Source organism: Arvicola amphibius, chromosome 2 (assembly GCF_903992535.2).
Source record: "Arvicola amphibius chromosome 2, mArvAmp1.2, whole genome shotgun sequence".
NCBI classification, from domain to species: domain Eukaryota; kingdom Metazoa; phylum Chordata; class Mammalia; order Rodentia; family Cricetidae; genus Arvicola; species Arvicola amphibius.
Genome location: NC_052048.2, coordinates 127,247,253 through 127,268,137, shown reverse-complemented (window position 1 = coordinate 127,268,137; position 20,885 = coordinate 127,247,253). Strand labels below are relative to the sequence as shown.

The window sequence follows — 20,885 nt, the reverse complement described above, 5'->3', positions numbered from 1 at the left end:
CCTTTAATCCCAGCACTCGGAAGGCAGAGGCAGGCGGATCTCTGAGTTCGAGACCAGCCTGGTCTGCAAGAGCTAGCTCCAGGACAGGCTCTAAAGCTGCAGAGAAACCCTGTCTCGGGAAAAAAAAAAAAAAAGAAATAGGATCTTATGTAACCCAGGTTTTGCTTGGTCTCACTGTTGTATTTAAAGCCTTAAACTCCAAATTCTCCTGTCTCCATTCCCTGTGCTGGACCACAGATACACACCTCCACACACATTTATATTTATATACTTTTTTCCATTATTTAATTATTTTAGCCCTGGCATCACCATGCTGTGCCACCCAGGTGTTAGGTGGCTGAGGTCACTGTCCACCCTGTAAACTGCCACCCTAACTGGAGCAACTTTGGGCACTGATACTTAAATTCCCTTTATTTAAATGTCATGAAGTACTGTGGGTTAAGATGTAATTCAGCTGTACTTGCCAATAGTAATTAATTTTTTTTAGTATTAAAAATAAACATACAGTTGTCAAAAAGTGTAAAAATAAGTCCAAAATGCCTTTCATAGTTCATAAAATCATCTGGATTAGATGCTGTGTGAGCTCTGCTTAGCTGTTCCACACAGTAAAGCTTTGGTTTTTTTGGTTTTTTTTTTTTTTTTAGCTTTTTTTTTTAAGGTTTATTTATTATGTATACAACATTCTGCCTCCATGTATGCCCGCGCACCAGAAGAGGGCACCAGATCTCATTATAGATGATTGTGAACCACCATGTGGTTGCTGGGAATTGAACTCGGGACCTCTGGAAGAGCAGCCTGTGCTCTTAACCACTGAGCCATCTCTCCAGCCCCCACAGTAAAGCTTTGTAAATTAAAACGTAGTCAGTAATGATGAAATGAACGTTTCTGGTTTTGTAATCTTTGTTCTTTTTAGTTGTTTTTTAGAAGACTTCTTATTCTGCTTATTATTCCAGATATTATTTGATTTAAAATATTGTTGCTATTAATTTACACATACAAAATGACAGACTTAATTTAAACATCTACTAAATGAAAGATTTTAAAGCTTTAACTAGAGTGTTTGAAAAAAATAACAACTAAGCCTGGAGCCAAAGCCCTGTGATCCAAGCTACTTGGAAGGCTAAAGCAGGAGAATCACAAGTTCAAAGCCTTCCTTTACTATATTTAGGGCCCACCTGGGCAACTTAATGAGAATATATCTTAAGATAAAATATGAAAGGGCCAGCAGAAAAGGGGCTGTCTAGCATGTGTGAGGTCATAGGTTCAATTGCAGGTGAACCACCCACACTAAAAAAGTAAAAATATCTTTTTGTATTAATAATCAGAAAGAACTTTTTTAATCGCCTTAGGTATTATATTTACAGCTTTTTCTATTAATTGTTATTTGAGCTGGGTTACCTATAACTTCATATTTATATTTCTAATTTGATTTTTCAGGCGTTTCATTAAACGGGTATATGTGTCTTTACCAAATGAGGAGGTATGTATATTTATATTTCATATTTTATTAAAGTAAAAGCAAGTCCCATCCTGACAATATTATATTTGCAACTCTGTGGTATAGCAATTTTGAGAACATTTTGTTGGGGCTGGAGAAATAGCTCAGCTGTTAAGAGCACTGACTGGCTGCTCTTCCGAGGGACAGGGTTCAATTGCTAGCACCCACTGGGTGTTCACAACTGTGACTCTAGTTCCAGGAGATCCAACATACATGTGGTGCAATACATACATGCAGATACAAAATATTCATACACATAAGATAAAATCTTTTTTTTAAACAAAAAGCTCCTGTCTTGAAAAAACAAAAAAAAAAAAAAAAAAAAAAAAAGAAGCTTGGCAGTTTCTTTAAACCATAAACTTTAAATAAGACCCAACAATTCCTGAACATTTATCCAAGAGAAGTGGAGACTTCTCCAAAGAAGGAAGACATACCAACAGTATTAGACAGCTGTCCTAACAATAGCCTCAGCCTGCAAGAAAAATAATTCAGTTGCTTAATGTATAAACAATGTGGCATATCCAGTTAATGAGTGCTATTTAGTTCACAAATTTATTATTTAATTTTATAGGGCTTGGGATATAGCTTAGAAGTAGAGCATTTGTCCAATATGTATAGGGCCCTGGGTTTGATCCATAGGACTGAAAAAAATTCATCAGCTGTACATATTACATTCATTAATATTAACAAAATTAAAAAATAGGGAGAGGAGCCATATGCAAACTAGTTATATATGATTTTATTTTATTTATTTACTTATTTTTCTTTAAGAGTTTGTGTGTTTTGTCTACTGTATGTCTATATACCACATGTGTACTTGGGCCCCAGACAGGCCAGAAGAGATCAGATCCCCTGAAACTGGAGTTTCAGATAGTTATGAGCTCCCATGTAGGTGCCGGGAATCAAACTTGGGTTCTCTGGAAGAGCAGCTAGTGCTCTTAACCACTGAGCTATCGCCCTTGCCCTGATTTTATTCCTTTTAGATGAAATATTTAGAAAAGACAGATTTCTAAAGATGGTGGTTAGATAGGAGAGGAGAGAGGAGTAGGGATTAATTGCAGAGAGGCATGAGTGAGCTTCCAGAAGTGACAATGTTCTAAAACGTTATTATGGTGATGGTTTTACAATTCTGTATAGTTAAAAGTCATTTGAATTAATACCTATAATGTATGGAATTCTTGCTATATAAAATCATATATCAATATACCTTTTTGAAAACATTGTATTTATTGGAGCTGGAGAGATGGCTCAGCAGTTGAGCGCATTCTCTGCTCTTACCTGTGTGGGCTTGGTTCCCAGAACCCACTTGGCAGCTTACAGCATCCTTAATATCAGGTTCAGAGGATCAGATACCTTTCTTTTGCTTCTGTAGGCATAGGACACACAGGCAGTACACATATATACATTTGAGTAAACATTCATCCAAAATAAAAATAAATAAGTCTTTGTAAAAAACTGTAGTTTTCTAGTTCAGGCCCTTAGCACCCTTGATAGTAACAGTGGCCACTTTCTTGGTGCTGTATCAGGACAGTCTTCAGAAATTCCCTCGTTAATTCTCACAAATAGTTTTTTGTTGTATTTAACAGGCAGAAATAATGCCTAAGGTCAAGAATCAGGACTTGATTCTGGAATATTACATTAAGCTAATTTTTTTTGAGTCTTCAGGTTTTCTTTTTTAATATTTATTTATTATGTATACAATATTCTGTCAATGTGTATGCCTGCAGGCCAGAAGAGGGCACCAGATCCCATTACAGATGGTTGTGAGCCACCATGTGGTTGCTGGGAATTGAACTCAGGACCTTTGAAAGAGCAGGCAATGCTCTTAACCTCTGAGCCATCTCTCCAGCCCGAAGCTAATTCTTAGTTTATTAAATAATACTGACCAGTTTTTATAATTCTCCTATCAAATTGGGCCTTTTTGGTAATTCTTTAATACTTGCTTTCAGACGAGACTGCTTCTACTTAAAAACCTGTTATGTAAACAAGGAAGTCCTCTGACCCAAAAAGAACTTGCACAACTTGCTAGGTGAGTGGTTTCATTCATCTGATTCATCTATCTTATGGCATCGGTTTCATTTGTAAAAATTTCTCTTTGTGTGCTGTTTAAAATGAGCTAATATAAAATTTAAGTAAAATAAGCTTATTTAAAGTGAGCAATTCATTTTCCAGAAATCTTGTCTTTTACTTTTTTTTCTTACCTCTTCCTGATATAAAGGAATTTCAATTTCTGTCTTATAGTAGACCTGAACTAAATATGTAATGACAATATAGTCTTTCTATATATAAAGCTCATAAGTATTAAAATAATTTGAGAAGTAAAATCCCCTCATATTTGAGACCAACACAGATATTTTCATATATACTTCCTCTTCTGTGTTAGGTAGAAACACATTGAACTTGTTCATCTGAAAACCTACCTTAAACATAGTAAGGAAGTAGAGTGTGGTGGTACATACCTTTTCCCAAGCACTCAGGAGATAGAGGCAGTAGAGTCATGAATTCAAGGCTAACTTGGGCTATATATAGAGACCCCATCTCAAAACCAAGAAGTGCTGTGACATTGGTATCACAACTGTTACTGCAGTGTCTTGCAGTGAAGCCCTGATACTGGTATTTACTCTGACTTCATCAAAACCTTTTTATGTGTGGCTGGGGAAGTTACTCAGTGGTTAGGATATTGTCCACGCTTCAGAAGACTCTGATCCCCAGGCAGGCCTTTTCTTTACGTTTCTCTTAAGGTGCTCCTCCTTCCTTAAGCTCCCATCATGCCGGCTTTCTCATAAAATTATAACATTTCTATCCCTTCTTGGTGACCTATCATGGTCTTGAGGCCTGTTCTCTTAATGAACCTGATTCCTGAGAGGTGACTGTGTGGCAGTATCCTTTCCCAAGTAGTGCTGCTGCTTTACTATCTTCTTGTTATTACATATACTAGATGGAAAATTACTAACAGGAAACATTGTGGGTCAAGAATTCTTGTAGACTGACTCAAAAGGATTCTTCCAGAAGGCAGACAGCATTATTAGATCATAAGCAGGCCAGATACAGAAAATTTAGGACTTTTAATAAACCCACTCAGAACACCTGTTGGTTTATTTGAACCAAATTCTGCAGTAAACCTCATGGGTAAGGGGATGGGAGTTGAGCCTGATAAATGATAGACTATATATTAAACACTTTGTCAGTGTCCTTGTGTGGACACTGATTGCAGGCAGGACATCCACAGGTTACCTCCCTCAAAATGGCATAAAATAGTTTAAAAAGCCAGGTAGTGGTGTCACATGCCTTTAATCCCAGCACTCAGGAAGCAGTGGCAGGTGGATCTCTGTGAGTTTGAGGCCAGCCTGGGTTACAGAGTGAGTTCTAGCACCAAAGCTACAGAGAGAACCCTTATCTCGAAAAACAAAACACAAACAAACAAACAAAAAACCAATAAAAACAAAAATAGTTTAAATAACTGGAGGATCAGTTCAAGATCATCCTTGCTACATAGCAAGTTTGAGGCCAGTCTAGATATGAGTATAAAATAAATGAGTCTGTTGAGGCATCATATTTAAGTGTGTCTCCTTTTTATGACTACCTTCTATGCCAAACACTTCTTTAATCTTTTCTGTGCTCATATAAAGAAATGTACCTTTTTAGGTTTCACCTTACTAAGGGGGTGCTCTTTGCCAGTAAAGAGACCAATCTACTTACCAATCAAGTCATTGTGACTGGACATGGTACCACATCCTTTAATCCCAGCATTGGGAGGTAGTACGCTACATAATCAGCCCCCACTTTTTTAATTGATATTTATTGAGTTCTACATTTTTCTCTGCTCCCCTCCCTGCCTCTCCTGTCCCCCCTTTCAACCCTCCCCCAAGGTCTCCATGCTCCCAATTTACTCAGGAGATCTTGTCTTTTTCTACTTTCTTCTTCCCATGTAGATTAGATCTATGTAAGTCTTTCTTAGTGTCCTCAATGTTGTCTAAGTTCTCTGGGATTGTGGTTTGTAGGCTGGCTTTCTTTGCTTTATGTTTAAAAACCACCTATGAGTGAGTACATGTGATAATTATCTTTTTGTGTCTGGGTTACCTCACTCAGATTAATGCGTTCTAGCTCCATCTATTTTCCTGCAAAATTCAAGATGTTGTTTTCTTTTCTGCTGTGTAGTACTTCATTGTGTAAATGTACCACATTTTCCTTATCCATTCTTCGGTCAAGGGGCATTTAGGTTGTTTCCAGGTTCTGGCTATGACAAACAAAGCTGCTATGAACATAGTTGAGCACATACATGTCTTTGTGGAACGATTGAGCATTCTTTGGATATATACCCAAAAGTGGTATTACTGGGTCTTGAGGAAGGTTGTTTCCTAATTTTCTGAGAAATCGCCACACTGACATCCAAAGGGGTTGTACCAGCTTGCACTCCCACCAGCAATGCAGAAGTGTTCCCTTTTCCTCACAACCTCTCCAGCATAAGTTGTCATCAGTGTTTTTGATCTTGGCCTTTCTTACAGGTGTAAGATGAAATCTCAGAGTTGTTTTGATTTGCATTTCTCTGATGACTAAGAATGTTGAACATTTCCTTAAGTGTCTTTTAGCCATTTTAGATTCCTCTGTTGAGAGCTCTCTGTTTAGGTCTGTACTCCATTTTTTTTATTGGATTATGTGGTTTTTTGGTGTCCAGTTTCATGAGTTCTTTGTATACTTTGGGGATCTGCCCTCTGTCTGATGTGGGGTTAGTGAAGATCTTTTCCCATTCTGTAGGTGTTGTTTTGTCTTGTTGACCGTGTCCTTTGTTTTACAGAAGCTTTTCAGTTTCAGGAGGTCCCATTTATTGTTTCTCTCAGTGTCTGTGCTGCTGGAGTTATATTTAGAAAGTGGTTCCCTGTGCCAATGTGTTGAAGTGTACTTCCCACTTAATCTTCTATAGATTCAGTGTGGCTGGCTTTATGTTGAGGTCTTTGATCCATTTGCACTTGAATCAGCCCCTTTCTCAGAGAAAGGAAAAGTGATTGTGGTTATGTGTTGATTGGCTACTAACAGCTTACAGATTTGACCTCTCCAGGTGATGTGTTTATAACTTAATGGGGCCTGCTTCAGAGCCTACCTTATCCTAAAGCAGAGGTGTCCTGCATTTTGACATTGCATATAACATGACATCTATAAGTGTGATGCATCATGGAGACTTCAGGTGGTACTGAATGCTTCTCTAATCTTGGAAATTTCAGCAGTTATGAGGGGTGAGCATTAGATTGTGTTGTTCTTATAAATGGGCCTTTCTATGCCCTTAAAACATTAAATCATGGCACTGGAGAGATGGCTGAGCAGTTAAGAGCACTGGCTGTTCTTGCAGAAGATCTAGGTTCAGTTCCCTACATCTACATTGGGTGGTTCACAACCACCTGTAAACTCCAGATCCAGAGGATCAATGCCTTCTGGCCTCTGTAGGCACATGCACACACAGTTCTGTGCATACATAAAACCAGGCACACATATACATAGAATAAATAAATATATTTTAGAAGAACGAAAAATCAAACCACATAACTATTAGCTTGCATCTCGTGTAGAGATTTTTGTGTGCTCTTTCTGTTGGGACTTTTTATTTGTCCCACTGTATAGTTGAGGTTAGTCTCAAGCTTGTGATCCTTCTTCCTGTACCTCATGAGATGTAGGAGTACAGAGAAGTTTTAATCTGCAAAGAAGGTAATTTGTTATCTTCTGCTTCTATTGTTCAGAATGACTGATGGATACTCTGGAAGTGATTTAACAGCTTTAGCAAAAGATGCAGCATTGGGCCCTATCCGAGGTGAGTATGAAAGCATTTGAAACACTAGAACTTTGAATGGAACCATGCATGTTATACATTTAGCCTCTTGAGAGATACATAGTTCTACATTTTATTTATTTATGTATATGATAGTATTTTTTGTTTGTTTTTGGTTTCTGTGTGTAACAGCCCTGGCTGTTCTAGAACTTATTTTGTAGACCAGGCTAGCCTCAAACTCACAAAGACCTGCCTGCCTCTGCTTCCCAAGTACTTGGTGGGATCAAAGGCACTAGAGTTTTGCATATATATTTATTTGCACCATATGCATGTAGTGCCCACAGAGGTCAAAAGAGGGCATAAGATAGCCTAGAACTGAAGTTACAGCCATTTGTGAGCTGCCATGTGGGTGCTAGGAATCAATCCCTGGTCCTCTTGTAAGAGCAGCAAGTGCTCTTAACCACTAAGTCATCAGTATAAAAGAAGTAAAGTTGTATTAGTACAAAGCTTGATACAAAACGTTATCAGAGTAGAAGTCAGTGTTAGGGATGTTTCTTAGAGGAGGTTCTCTGCCTGGTGGCACTGGGAAAGCATGGCGAGGGGGAGAGAGAGAGAAGCGGAGACCACACTAAACAAGGAGACCCATGTCCATTCTCTTGGGGGGGGGCAGTTTAAATAGCCTGTGGGCGTGGTCTTGATCCTCCCTGAGGAGGGGTTCACCATTTGGCGGGCTTTTTCTGAGGTGGAGTTTGGACTAAGGCAACTTGCACAGGAGGGGGCTTGAAAAGGAGCTTCCTGCCCAGTATTCCAAAGATGGATGCCAGGGTCTGAGATGAGGCCCCCGACTAAATATTTCAAACAGTCAGTAGGCACTTTTTTGTGAAATATATTAAATAGTTGAGGCTTTCTGGAAAAAGTGTTCTCTGTTGCATGTTCACGATCTTTTCTTTATTAATGACCTTTAAAATGTAAAGGTATGTTGACTAAATGACTCAGTGCTAAAAGAACCTGAGTTCAGTTCCTAGCTCCCATGTTAGAGGACTCTTAACTGCCTGTAACCCCAGCTCCAGGGGGATACAGCGCCTCTAGCCTCCAGGGGCACCTCTCCTCTACTTGTACAGGTCCCCCACCACATAATGATTAATTATAATAATAATAAATCTTTAAAATGTAAGGCAATCTACAGAACATGTGAAAATAGCCCATACACGTTTCAAAACACCCCTTTTGTAAGACCTTTTCTTGCTTTCTAAAACCTTTTGTACTCCTCCAAACCCTAAGTTTGGATCTGTCTCTATATTGGAGATTTACACAGTAATTTTTCGATTGAAGAATTGCTACAGACCTCTTAACAAGTTTTAAGAAACAATGATAGTGGCTACAAATTGTCTTACTACCTAGAATGTAATTGCATCTCATGAGTATACAAACAAAACAACACTGAGTCAAAACAAATTGATGCAAACTAGTATTTAAATGGAAAGGCTGGCCAGGCGGTACTGGCTCACACCGTTAATCCCAACACTTGGGAGGCAGAGAGATAGGCATGTATCAGTGAGTTCGAGGCCAGCCTGGTCTACAAGAGGTAGTTCCAGGACAGGCTCCAAAGCTACAAAGAAACCCTGTCTCAAAAAAAAAAAAAAAAGGAAAGGCTGCTCAAATGATCAGGTTTCCCATCTTAATAACTGCAGCAGCAATTATGAAAACTCCATTTTTGATTTTATATATAGGCATTCACAATATAGTGCATATTCTATAAAAGAGAAAATGTTGCATATGTTGAGCTAAATTTTCCTTTTTTTTTTTGCTTTTATAGTCTTGACTAGCTAGGAAATCACTATGTGGAACAGTCTGGCCTCAAACTCAGAGAGATTTACCTGCCTCACAAGTGCTAGGATTAAGGGTATTTGCCACCATGTCACCATTAATTTTGTTTTTGTTTTTTCGAGACAGGGTTTCTCTGTAGCTTTGGGACCTGTCCTGGAACTAGCTCTTATAGTCCAGGATGGCCTCGAACTCATAGAGATCTGCCTGCCTCTGCCTCCCGAGTGCTGGGATTAAAGATGTGCACCACCATTAATTTTGACAAAGCTAAGACAAATAGCATATATTGCAATCATATTATATATTCACATCTCTTATGGATATATGGGTTATTAAATATAGTATAATCATAATAATGTTCATTTAACTAGAGTTATAAGGTGATAGTTTAAAGATTTTAAAGCTAAGTAAGTGTGGTAGTACATGCCTTTAATCCCAGCACTAGGGAGGCAGAGGCAGATAGATCTCTGTGAGTTCAAAGTCAGCCTGGTCTATATAGAGAGTTCTAGATCAGTGAGGGCTACACAGTTGAGAGCCTGTCTAAAAAAGGGGTGGGGGGAACGGGTGCTGGAGAAATAGCTAAGTTAAGAGCACTGGCTTTCTCTTACGAGAACTGCAGTTCAATTCCGAGAACCACACTCCAGTTCTAGCAGTCCATCCTGCTTTTCCAGCCTTTGCAGGCACTAGGTACTTTTATCTGATAAACAAGATTTATGTGTAGGCAAAACACCAATACATAAAATAGAAATAAAGTAAGACTTTAAAATGAATCTTAAAGCTTTTTAAGACTTAGCATTCTGTCTAGGCAGTGGTGGTGCACACCTTTAATTCCAGCACTCAGGAGGCAGAGGCAGGCGGATCTCTGTGAGTTCGAGACCAGCCTGGTCTACAAGAGCTAGTTCCAGGACAGGCTCTAAAAGCTACAGAGAAACCCTGTCTCGAAAAACCCAACCCCCTCCCCCCACAAAAGAAAGACTTAGCATTTTGAATACCAGAAGGTAGGTATGCTGGCACAGGCTTGCAATCCAGCTATTTAGGAAGATGACAGAGGAGAGTCACAAGTTCAACGCTCGTATGGACTAGTGAGTGAGATGAAGGCTTGCCAGCATAAAAGAGAGCATCAGCTCAGTGATTGAACATTGCCTTATATGTCCAAGACCATAGCTCAGTTCCTGGTACTACAAATAAACAACAGAAACCTAAAGGCTAGGAGATGACTCAAGTAGGTAAGAGCACTTGCTGTGCAAAAACACCGTCTCGTAAAACAAAACAAAACAAAAGAAAATCAACCCTGAGTTTGAATCTCCAGCATGCATATATAAAAACTAGATATGACTCCACATGCCAGTAACCCCAGTACTGGGGAACAGTTCCCAGAAGTTAGCTAGCCAGCCAGCTTAATCAAATAGTGAGATTCTGGGTTGGCAAGATACCTTGTTTTTATTGTTTGTGTATTTATGTGTGTGTGAGTACACATGCTTGTGTGCAAGCAAGGAAGCCAGAAGAGGGAGTCCGGGTGACCTGGACCATCACTCCAGGTCTTTTACCTTCATGTAGGATATCTCTCTGAGCCTGGGACTCAGGTTTGCTTGACTAGACTAGAATTATGCAGACTCTAGCAGTCCTCTTGTTGTAATGGATTAATTAAAAATGCTGCCGATCCCCAGAGACTATAGCAGCAGGAACACTGCAGGCGGACAGCAGTGGGCCATGTGGCAGAGGAGTGTGGGGAGAGACAGAAGCTGCCTCTTCGAGAGGGAGACAGAAAAAGAAGGAACTCAGGCTGCCAGCAGGAAGGAAGATCTGCCTGCCTCAGCGGACTTGGAGGGGGAGTGGGTGTGGCTTGTCTCTTAAAGCGACAGGAGAGACCATTACACTTGTGTCCCTCTCCCTTGCAGCAGAGGGCTTGCACTAGGTGCTGGATCAGAACTCCAGGCTTCATAATTGTGTAGCAAGTACAGTTAACCACTGAGTAGCTTTCCAGCCCCCAAGGCCCTGTCTTTAAGGAATAAGACAGAGAATACTAGAAGATAACACCTGCCATCTTTCCCTGAAGTTCTGTGTGCATGCTTGTGCACATACAGGCATATATAATGGCTCATACATACCAAAAATGTTGAAAACAAATGGGAAAAAAAGAAGTAAAGCTAGCTGTCCAAGCTAGGAATCCAAGGAGATAATCAACAGCAGAGAACACCCTCCCCCTCCAGACAAGAGTTTCTCAATAGCTTTAGATTCTGTCCTGGAACTTGCTGTATTGACCCAGCTGCCCTTGTGCTGGGAGTGCTGGGATTAAAGGCGTGTGCCACCACCGCCCAGCACAAGTTCTTTTTTTAAAAAATTATTTATTTATTATGGATACAATATTCTGTTTGCATGTATGCCTACAGGCTAGAAGAGGACACCAGACCTCATTACAGATGGTTGTGAGCCACCATGTGGTTGCTGGGAATCGAACTCGGGTCCTTTGGAAGAGCACGCAATGCTCTTAACCGCTGAGCCATCTCTCCAGCCCCCCTCCCCCAGCACAAATTCTTAAGACAGTGTATGCAGACAAACATAATAGTAGAACAGATATCCAAGCCCAACTCTTGGTCCTACCAAAAAATCCTTGGAAGGTCCTCACAGGGTCACTGATTCCCAGGTCCCTGTCAGAAGCCCATGTTTGTAGAAGAAATACTTCTGAACTTCTCAAAAATAAGTCCCCATGGGGGATAGAGTCCTCAACAACAGAAATATTTTAATCTCCTCAAAGATTCCCCCCTCTCAAAAAAAAAAAAAAAAAACAAAACAAACAAAAAACGAGGGACCAGTCTTAACCCAGCACATTCTTTCATTCTCCCAAAGGTAAGATCACAGTGTTGGAGACCCTCACAAAGGGGATACCTTTCCACCTCCCAGAAGCAGTCAGCCAATGGGCAGGGCACAAACAGTTTGCATCTTCTCAACAAGTGTCCCCTGGTATACTTAAAATGGCTCCCAGAAAAATAGTCAGTCCTTGATGTTCCTTCATTCCTGACTGCTAACACTTATTTACAGGAAGTGATTCTCCAGTGAGAAGTGTAACTGACCAGATTGGGTTACTGAATCTGAGACCAGTTTCTGCCTCCATGCTGCTTTCCCAACTGCAGAGCCAATACACAGACTAAGCACCAAATGAGACTTTTATTCTTAGTCAAGAGTAGAAATGTGGGACAGATATGGAGGGATGGCCCAGTGCTTTAGAGCACTTGCTGTTCTTCCACAGGACCTAGGTTCAGTTCCCAGCACCCACATAGAGAGTGGCTGTCAACCACTCTAACTCCAGTTCCATAGCCTCTGACACCGTCCGTCTTCTGGCCTCTGCAGACAACAGACATGACATAGTACACAGATATACATGAATGCAAACACCTAAAACATAAGGTATAATAATTAAAAAAAAAAAAGAAAAAAGGAATGGGGGCTGGAAAGATGGCTTCAGAATTAAGAGCACTTGCTGCTCTCATAGTACTCAAATCGGTTTCCAGCACCCACATTGGATGGCCTACAACCACTTGTAACTGCAGCTCCAGAGATCTGATGCCCTCTTCTGGACTCTTGAGGCACTTTCACACATGTGGCACACACAGAGTCATAAATTAAAAATAATAAATCCTTTTAAATAGAAATGGAAGTGCAATTTGCAAATAAACTTCTCTGATGTGTCAATTTTTGATAGTGACTAAGGAGCAAGAAAACTGGGTGGTTTGTTTCTTTTGGCAGTGCTGGGCATTGAGAGCCTCTAAATCCAGGGGCTGGTGAGATGACTCAGTAATTAGGAAGACTGGCTGTTCTTACAGAGGATCCAGGTTCAATTCCCAGCACCCACAGGGCAACTCTAAACCAACTATATAACTCCAGGGAATTGCAATGTGGTGCAACGACCCACATGCAGACAAAACACCCATACACATCAATTAATTTAAAAATCATTTATGCTCAGTGGTTGTGGCACAAGCCTTTAATCCCAGCTCTTTAGGAGGCAGAAGCAGGCAGTGGATCTTTGAGTCCGATGACAGCCTAGCCTACAGAGCAAGTTCTAGGACAGTCAAGGTTACACAGAGAAATCCTGTCTTGAAAAACAAAAAATAACTTGGGAGGCAGAGGCAGGTGGATTTCAGTGAGTTCAAGGTCAGCCTGGTCTAGAGTGAGCTCCAGAACAGCCAGGACTACTACACAGAGAAATCCTCTCTCGAAAAAAACCAAAACCCTAAAACAGCAACAACAACAAAAACCAAAACAACAACAGCAACAAAAATCTTTTATAAAGTTCTATTTCAAGTTTATAAAAGGTGGTTTGGAGCATATACGCAAGAAACTGAATGTCTACATTTCCTCATTTACTATTTTATTGTAGTTTTATGTGCTCTCTGTGTGAATGTCTCTTGACTTTAATGATGTTTATTACACAGGTACTATTAGATCACTGTACTTTGTTTGCCAATAAGAAATTTAAACTTAAAATATTTTTAAGTATCTGACTTACGTTTTACAGAACTGAAACCAGAGCAGGTGAAGAATATGTCTGCCAGTGAGGTATGTATATTTTATGATTATTTTTCTTCATTTGAATCTCTATAAGACTTGTAAATTATTCTATTCTAATTAATTAGAAACAAGACAATTTTAACTTTGTTTCATTTAAATATATAAGGCTTATAAAATCAGTTACTATGGTGTATTTTAGTAATGGTTAAAAATGTAGTCATTTAATCAAGTTATGTAAGCACTGAGTGAAAAGCTATAAGAAACGTGATTTCGTATGTTAGGAGGATCCCTAGGGATGGAGCTTAGTGATAGAGTGTGTGCCTTGTACGTGTAAAGGTCTGGTGTTGGGTTCTCAGCAATATTAATAGTAGGAAGCTTCATATGCTGCTAAAAAAACAGCATTCCCAGCTCATGTTTATTATAACCAGCCCTTTTCCTTTGTGATGAACCTGGCACGAACTTAGAGATACACTTGTGGGGAATTGAAGGTGACCAGTGTGCAATCTTAGGGCACGATGGAGAGAAAAACCAGAAGTAGAAAAAGTTTGGGTTGTTGTCTTAGTTACTTTCCTATTGTTGTTACAAAACACCATGACCAAGGTAACTTCGAAAACTAGCTGAATGGCAGTTTTCATGACAGAGTGGCAGCAGGCAGGCAGGCAGGCACGGTACTGAAGCAGAAGCAGAGAGCTTACGCCTTTATCAGCGAGTAGGAGGCCAGGAAAGAGACATACTGCACCTGGCATGGGCTGTTGAAACCTCAAAGAGCACCCCAGTGACACACTTCCTCCAACAAGCGGCAGTTCCACCAACTTCAGATCAAGCATTCAAATATATGAGCCTTGTGGGAGTGGGGTGTGAGAGGCGTTCTCACTCAAACCACTGTAATTATACATCCCAGAGGAAGAATTTAGGTTTGTTTTCTATTGCTTTGTCAGATTTTTCTCTAATGAGTGTCTTTTGTTTTGTTTTGTTGTTTTTAGTGAAGAAAACATATGCTATGAAATATTAATATACAAAGAATAACAGTGTATTGGCATAGATTTTATAAGGTGTCTTATATAGCAAACTTGCCTAATATGTAATATAAAAATATATTTAAATGATCAGCATGATTTTTCTAAGAATATGTATATCTTATAAAATTAACAAAGTTCCATTTTAATTTATTTACTGTACACATGTTCATCATTTCTTTCTTTGTCACTTTTTTTTAATCTAGATGAGAAATATTCGATTATCTGACTTCACAGAGTCCTTAAAAAAGATAAAGCGCAGTGTGAGCCCTCAAACCCTAGAAGCATACATTCGCTGGAACAAGGACTTTGGAGACACCACTGTTTAAAGCAATGCCTTGTAAGCCTGCAGAACATTCTACTTAACAAGAAACACGAGCTTCAGAGAAGTTATCAGCCACAGGAACTCAGACTTCGTTTACAAGACTTTTTAGAGTTTTCCTTTTTGCTCACCAAACTTGAAGAGGAACAAAAAGACAGACCTAAATAAAATATGCAATGTGAATGGAATTTTTGTTTAAGGCCTTCTTGCCTGGTGGTAAATGGTTTTTTCAGTGGGCACTGTTAGTTAGAGCACAGCAAAAATAGATTCTAGCTCTTTATTGATAGTAATCATTATGTAAATAATAATTTGTATATTGTGTTCAGATGAAAGTATTTCAGAGACAGTGACTGGTAGACACAAAGAGCCTGCTGTTGTCTGTCTCCCGACGTTTTTCCTACAACTCTCTTTTCTGGTTTCCTTTGCTGCTGTTACCTTAGCTCCCTGTGATTGGAATACCAAACACTCGGAGTTCTTTCCTGCTTTTTTTTTTTTTTTTTTTTTTTTTTTTTTTACCAACTTCAGTGTGCCAAATGGAAACCTTTTCCATCTGCAGTAAGAAAGAGCTATGCTAAGGCTTTTTTCAACCTAGATATACAAACATTAAACCATTAGTACTTTCTTTTATGTTTTGTTTTATTATTTTATTGCCTTGCTGCCAAACAGTTTAGAAAGCAATATAATAGCAACAGAGAATCTGGCACAACAGAGGTTTGAAGGTTTGAGTCACTCTGTCATGTAACATGTAGGTCAGTCCTTCTGTGCCCTGCAGTATTTTTTTTCTAATACACCAGAAATCCCTTGTAGATTTAATTTATTCCAGCTGGAATTCAGTTTTTGTGTTGGAGTTATTCTAGTATTTTAGAGAGCTGATGTTAAGTGCTATAAATTGCACCAGTGTGAAAGAAGGGACATACTAGGAGGTAAGACATTTCTAGTTTATTGCTGATTCCTTCCTAACAGGATCATTAAATGCCAGTGACACTACCATCTTTTTACTAATTGCCGATCCTTCCATGAAACTTAAAATACCGAATTTTTCTACACGGCATATATTTTATAAGTCTCCTATTCTTGCTTTTTAACTAAAAAGCTCTAGTTTGTTGATCTACCTTTTGTTTCCATAATTGTATAGTAATTCTTTGTTCTTTGTATAAATATGGCTGGACTTTTATTACAAAAATGCATTATAGGAAGTAGAGGCTCATGTGTGGCCTTTTAAGAATTGTATAAAGGCAAATGGATATTTGCCATTAGTTTACTGGTTAAAAGTTTGTTTACAGAAATTTTCTTTGGTGCTTAAATGATGCTATGTAAAATATCATGGGTAGAAAGAATGGTTTTGTGGTAGTAACACCAACTTCTCATGTAAGAAAGATGTTTGAGGAAATACATTAAAACACTTGTCCCCCCCCCCAGATAAAAATTTATGATAAAGACTACATCCTCAGTTTTACTCTTGGTCTTATTAAAGATTTTATTTAAACATAGAAGATGGCTTATTTCTTAGATGCATATGCTGTTTATGGCTGTAATTTAAGTCATGTCTCTTTTAATCATGATTTTAGACATCCCTGGATGATAAAAATGAAGTTTAGATAAATAGGAAAACAATGTAAACCAAAGCTGTGCGTATTTTTGGTTCTGACTAGTGTCTGTTTAAGGTTCCATATGTTAGAGCATCGTTATAAAAACTGACGATGCAAGCCTGTGGTGATGATGGTACAGCAGTTCTAACCCAGATGTCTACAACAAAGTGTTTTCGTTTAGGAAGGGATTGACAGCATTGCCACTGTTTATGTATTGAACGGCCCCAGGTCAGTTCTTACAATAGAAGAGTCTTTGAAGTTAGGGTTAGTTTATGATTCTTTCCAGAAGAGTTTTAAGAGGTAACAAAATTTTCCTTTGTCTAAAGGTACAGAAGTTGAGTTACACTAAGCTGAGTCACAAGTATCACCGTGTGACTGTCACAGTGTGTAGACGCTCCTTTGTTCATCAGGCAGGAGGTCCAGCTAGTGTGAGAGAACACTTTCTGTGATGTCTTATGACCCAGGTTTATTTTAAGCTTTTTGTTGTTGTTTTTCAAACAAGGTCTCATGGAGCCTAAGCTGGCCTAGCACTCAGTGAGTAGCCTATTCCTCTTTCTGCCTCCACCTCCCAAGTGCTGGGATGCCAGTGTGCACCCCACACTGGGGCGTTTGTTCTTTTTCAGTTAAGGATAGACGTTGCTGGGGATTTCCAAATTAACATTAGATTTTAATTTATATTAATTTTAGATTTTTGTATTGAGCTCTGTTTATTGTTCAAGATGATGTTTAAAAAGTAAGGATTGGTGTGTTCTTCATGTTGACATGACAGAGTCCTGGTAAGCTTGGTGGACTTACTGATGACCTAACTGAGCCAGAGGAAAGACTCAACACCATCTTTCCAGATCTGCTAGGGCTACAAAGCTTTCCCGAGACTAGAAGCCAATTGGGTTTATTTTCATCTTTTTGTGCTTAAGGTGTAACTGGAAAAACAGAATTTTAAGTTAAATATAAGTGGTATTCTTTGTTTATAATGTAAAATTGTTTATGTGTCATACAAAACTAACTTTTTTGTAGAATGAATGGCTTATAGTTTGCTTTTCGGATTCTTAAGGCAGATTATTTTCCTTTAAATGTCTGTCTCAATTTTAGTCTTTTTACTTCTACAAAAGAAATGACTAAAGGGTATGTTCAGCTGCATAAAGTGGGTTTTTATCCTAATTAATTTTATTGTAAATAAATGATAAACATGGTTTTGCCTTAATTTTTTATAGTTTAAATCTTTGATATTTCAGAGGTTGCAACTTGATGGAGTCTTTTGTAACTCTTGTGGTAATAAACTCTGAACAAAATATACATAACAATGACTGGAAGGCTCTGAAGAGCAGCGCAAACTAGTCAGAAGTGACAGAAATCCCTGTGTCTGAAGAGCTCTCTTATGTGTCAGTTTCCAGCTTGTACAGTTCATTTGAAAGTAAAATTCAAGCAGAATGTAGCTACTTGTTCAGTTGAAGAGGTATCACAGGCTGCTGAGACAGCTGGAAAGAAGAACAGAAATCTTGGAAAGGCATGGGATAAGTTAGCCCACATCAACTACACATTCTGATTCCTTTCAAATCATTGGTACGTTCTAAAATTTTACTTATCTAGCAGGATATTCAAAGGAACCCAGCAGATAGCAAAGTCCAAAGAATTGATCAAATTGAGCATATTCCTGTAATCCCAGGCCTTGGGTGGCCGACAACTGCCAATTCAAGGCCAGTTTTGCTTAAATTCCATTGAAATTACTATGAAACTCCAGCCTGGGTTTCTTTTTTCTTTCTTTTTTTTTTGTTTTTTTCTTTGGGGGGGGGGTTCTTTGTTTTCCAGACTGGGTTTCTTAGACCCTGTCTCAAAACAGACAATAAGCCTTTCATGATGGTGAATGTCTTTAATCCCTGCTCCCAAGAGGCAAAAAGTGAGCAAACTCTTGAGTTCTGAGGTCAGCCTGTTCTACAAAGAGAGTTCAGGCCATCTGGGGAGGGCTACTCAGTAGACCTGTTTCACAAAACTAACAAAACAAAGACAGCAAAGTGTACACAAGAAAACTGCTTGGGGATAGAGTTTTGAAATTGAACATTGAAGCCAGGCAGTGATGGTGCACTTCTTTAGTCCTAGCACTCTGGGAGGCAGAGGCAGGCAGATCTCTGTGGTTTGAGGCCAGCCTGGTCTACAAGAGCTTGTTCCAGGACAACGAGGGCTACACAGAGAAACTCTGTCTCAAAAAAGCAAACTAAAAATTGAAACTTAGAGGCAAAATAAACAGAAACTCTTCACAATTTAAAGTAGCTTCACAGTATCATGGTTATACTTTTAATAGTGTAAATTCAGAATAGGCAACATTCTTTAGAAGAAAACAGAAGCCAAGTATCCAAAGGAAAGTTATGTGATCTACAGTCAGAATGCATGGAAACAGATTCTCATATTACCCCCTTTGGGGGATGAACAGCAGATGCCTTGAACATGTTAATTTACAGAAAAAGAGAGAAATATTCAACAGAGAAACATAACAAAACCAAAGAAAAGCCTGCCCCCCCTCCCCCCAAATAAAAGTGTATCATGTTTTTTGAGAGAATTTCTCTGTGTCCTGGCTGTCCTGGAACTTGCTTCCCAGGTACTGGGATTAAAGGTGTGCATCACGACACCTGGCACCTTTTTGTTTTTTCTATCCAATGCTTTTAATGCTAAGCCAGTCATACAGACAGAACAAGAGTACAGGACAGAAAAGGTTTGGGACAGTGGGACAGTATCAGTACTTGTGACTTGAAGTACAGAGGAGAAGAAGAATGCATGTGAGAAATGGGTGAAATGTGATGCCTCAGTTTCACCATAAATAGTCAAAAGCTACCATACACTTATTTTCAGTGAGCGCCAGAATCAGTAAAATGCGGATTTTAAGACTCCACATCTGTCTTTAATTTCTCCAGCAACAGTGAAACCACTTGTTAGGAAAAACATAGGGGTAAAATTGCTTTAAATCGTCAATTACAGATGCCAACCAAGTACTATCTTAAAAGCACGACCTTCTTGGGATAACAGTCTGGGGCCTAAGGGTTTATCTCGAGCTGGAGTTCAAATCATTGTTCCTGGGGTAACCCAGAGTTGGATGTCAGACCAAGTGGCTGGAAGAGGTCACTAAAATGATGGGCCATTTAACATGGGCAGTTAGGAAGCTAGATGGTGGTGGCACACGCCTTTAATCCCAGCACTCAGGAGGCAGTGGTGGGTGGATCTCAGTGTGTTTGAGGCCAGCATAGTCTACAGAGTGAGTTCCAGGACAGCCAGGGTGGGTTACACAGAGAAACGCTGTCTTAAAACAAAAACAAAAAAGGGAGGGGGAGGTTAGTCACACAGTGGAGTGGATACAAGCACTCAGGACTGTGAAGTACAACTGTGGAAAGAAATCTGTGTTTTTAATAATTGGATTTCAATCTAAGGGGGTTTAACAGGACCTAGGATTTGCTTGGGTTGGAGTTTCATTGGATTTTTCTTCTGCCTCTTTCCTGTGTTCACATGCCCATGGGCTGTGTTTGTATTTTCCTGTAATTTTCAAAATTTAGTGGGCTGTGTTTGTATTTTCCTGTAATCAAGCATTCAGGAGGAAGAGGTAGAAGGATCAAGGGCATCATTAACTTCATAGTGACTTCAGGAAAGCCTGGGCTATCTAAGACATAGTCTCATTCAAAATGATTAATTTAAATGGATCCTAACTGACTTGACAGTTCTTGCTCTGGTGAAGTCATGGTCCAGATTTTAATACAGTATATGCTATCACTTTGCAGATCTCACAGTACACCTTTTCAAGATGCTTGCTCTACTTTATTCTGCCTGGGGAGAAGTCATTTTCCAAGAATACTTATCATTTAGATGTTAGTTTCATCTCTCTGAAGAAGCTTTTCTGAGGGGCTGGAGAGATGACTCAGTGGTTAAGGGTACTTCCTGCGCAATCATCAAGACTGAGTTTGAATTTCCCTCCTCAAATTTGGTGATTCACAAGTCTTTTTACCTTCAGCCCCAAGGCTTTTTAATGCCCTCTTCTGGCCTTTTCAGACATCTGAACACAAAGTAACTTTTAAAAACCTTTCCAGCCGGGTTTAATCCCAGCACTCATGAGGCAGAGGCAGGCGGATCTCTGAGTTCGAGGCCAGCCTGGTCTACAAGAGCTAGTTCCAGGACAGGTTCTAGAAACTACAGGGAAACCCTGCCTCGAAAAAAAAAAAAATAAAATAAAAACCTTTCCAACCACTATGAATTAACTACTCCGTCAATCTTTAATAACAAACCCACACTCCCTTTTTTTCAAAGACAAGGTATCACTGTGAAGCTCTGGCTGAACTGGAACTCACAGAACTCTGCTTACCTCTGCTGCCTTTAACTATTAGGATGAGCACGG

The 20,885-nt window shown here is 39.3% G+C and overlaps 1 protein-coding gene across 4 annotated transcripts in view; it reads left to right on the top strand.

Moving 5' to 3' along the window:
* The window catches only part of Spast (spastin), a 53,185-nt gene extending 38,070 nt beyond the window's left edge, over nucleotides 1-15,115 (top strand). For all 4 annotated transcript variants that reach the window (XM_038319888.1, XM_038319886.1, XM_038319887.1 and 1 more), the window contains 5 exons: nucleotides 1,438-1,480; nucleotides 3,448-3,527; nucleotides 7,228-7,298; nucleotides 13,597-13,637; nucleotides 14,812-15,115. In XM_038319888.1, the coding sequence (XP_038175816.1) occupies nucleotides 1,438-1,480; nucleotides 3,448-3,527; nucleotides 7,228-7,298; nucleotides 13,597-13,637; nucleotides 14,812-14,934 (358 nt within the window). In that variant the 3' untranslated portion in view covers nucleotides 14,935-15,115. The remainder of the gene's footprint in view (nucleotides 1-1,437; nucleotides 1,481-3,447; nucleotides 3,528-7,227; nucleotides 7,299-13,596; nucleotides 13,638-14,811) is intronic.
* Nucleotides 15,116-20,885: the final 5,770 nt, after the last annotated feature.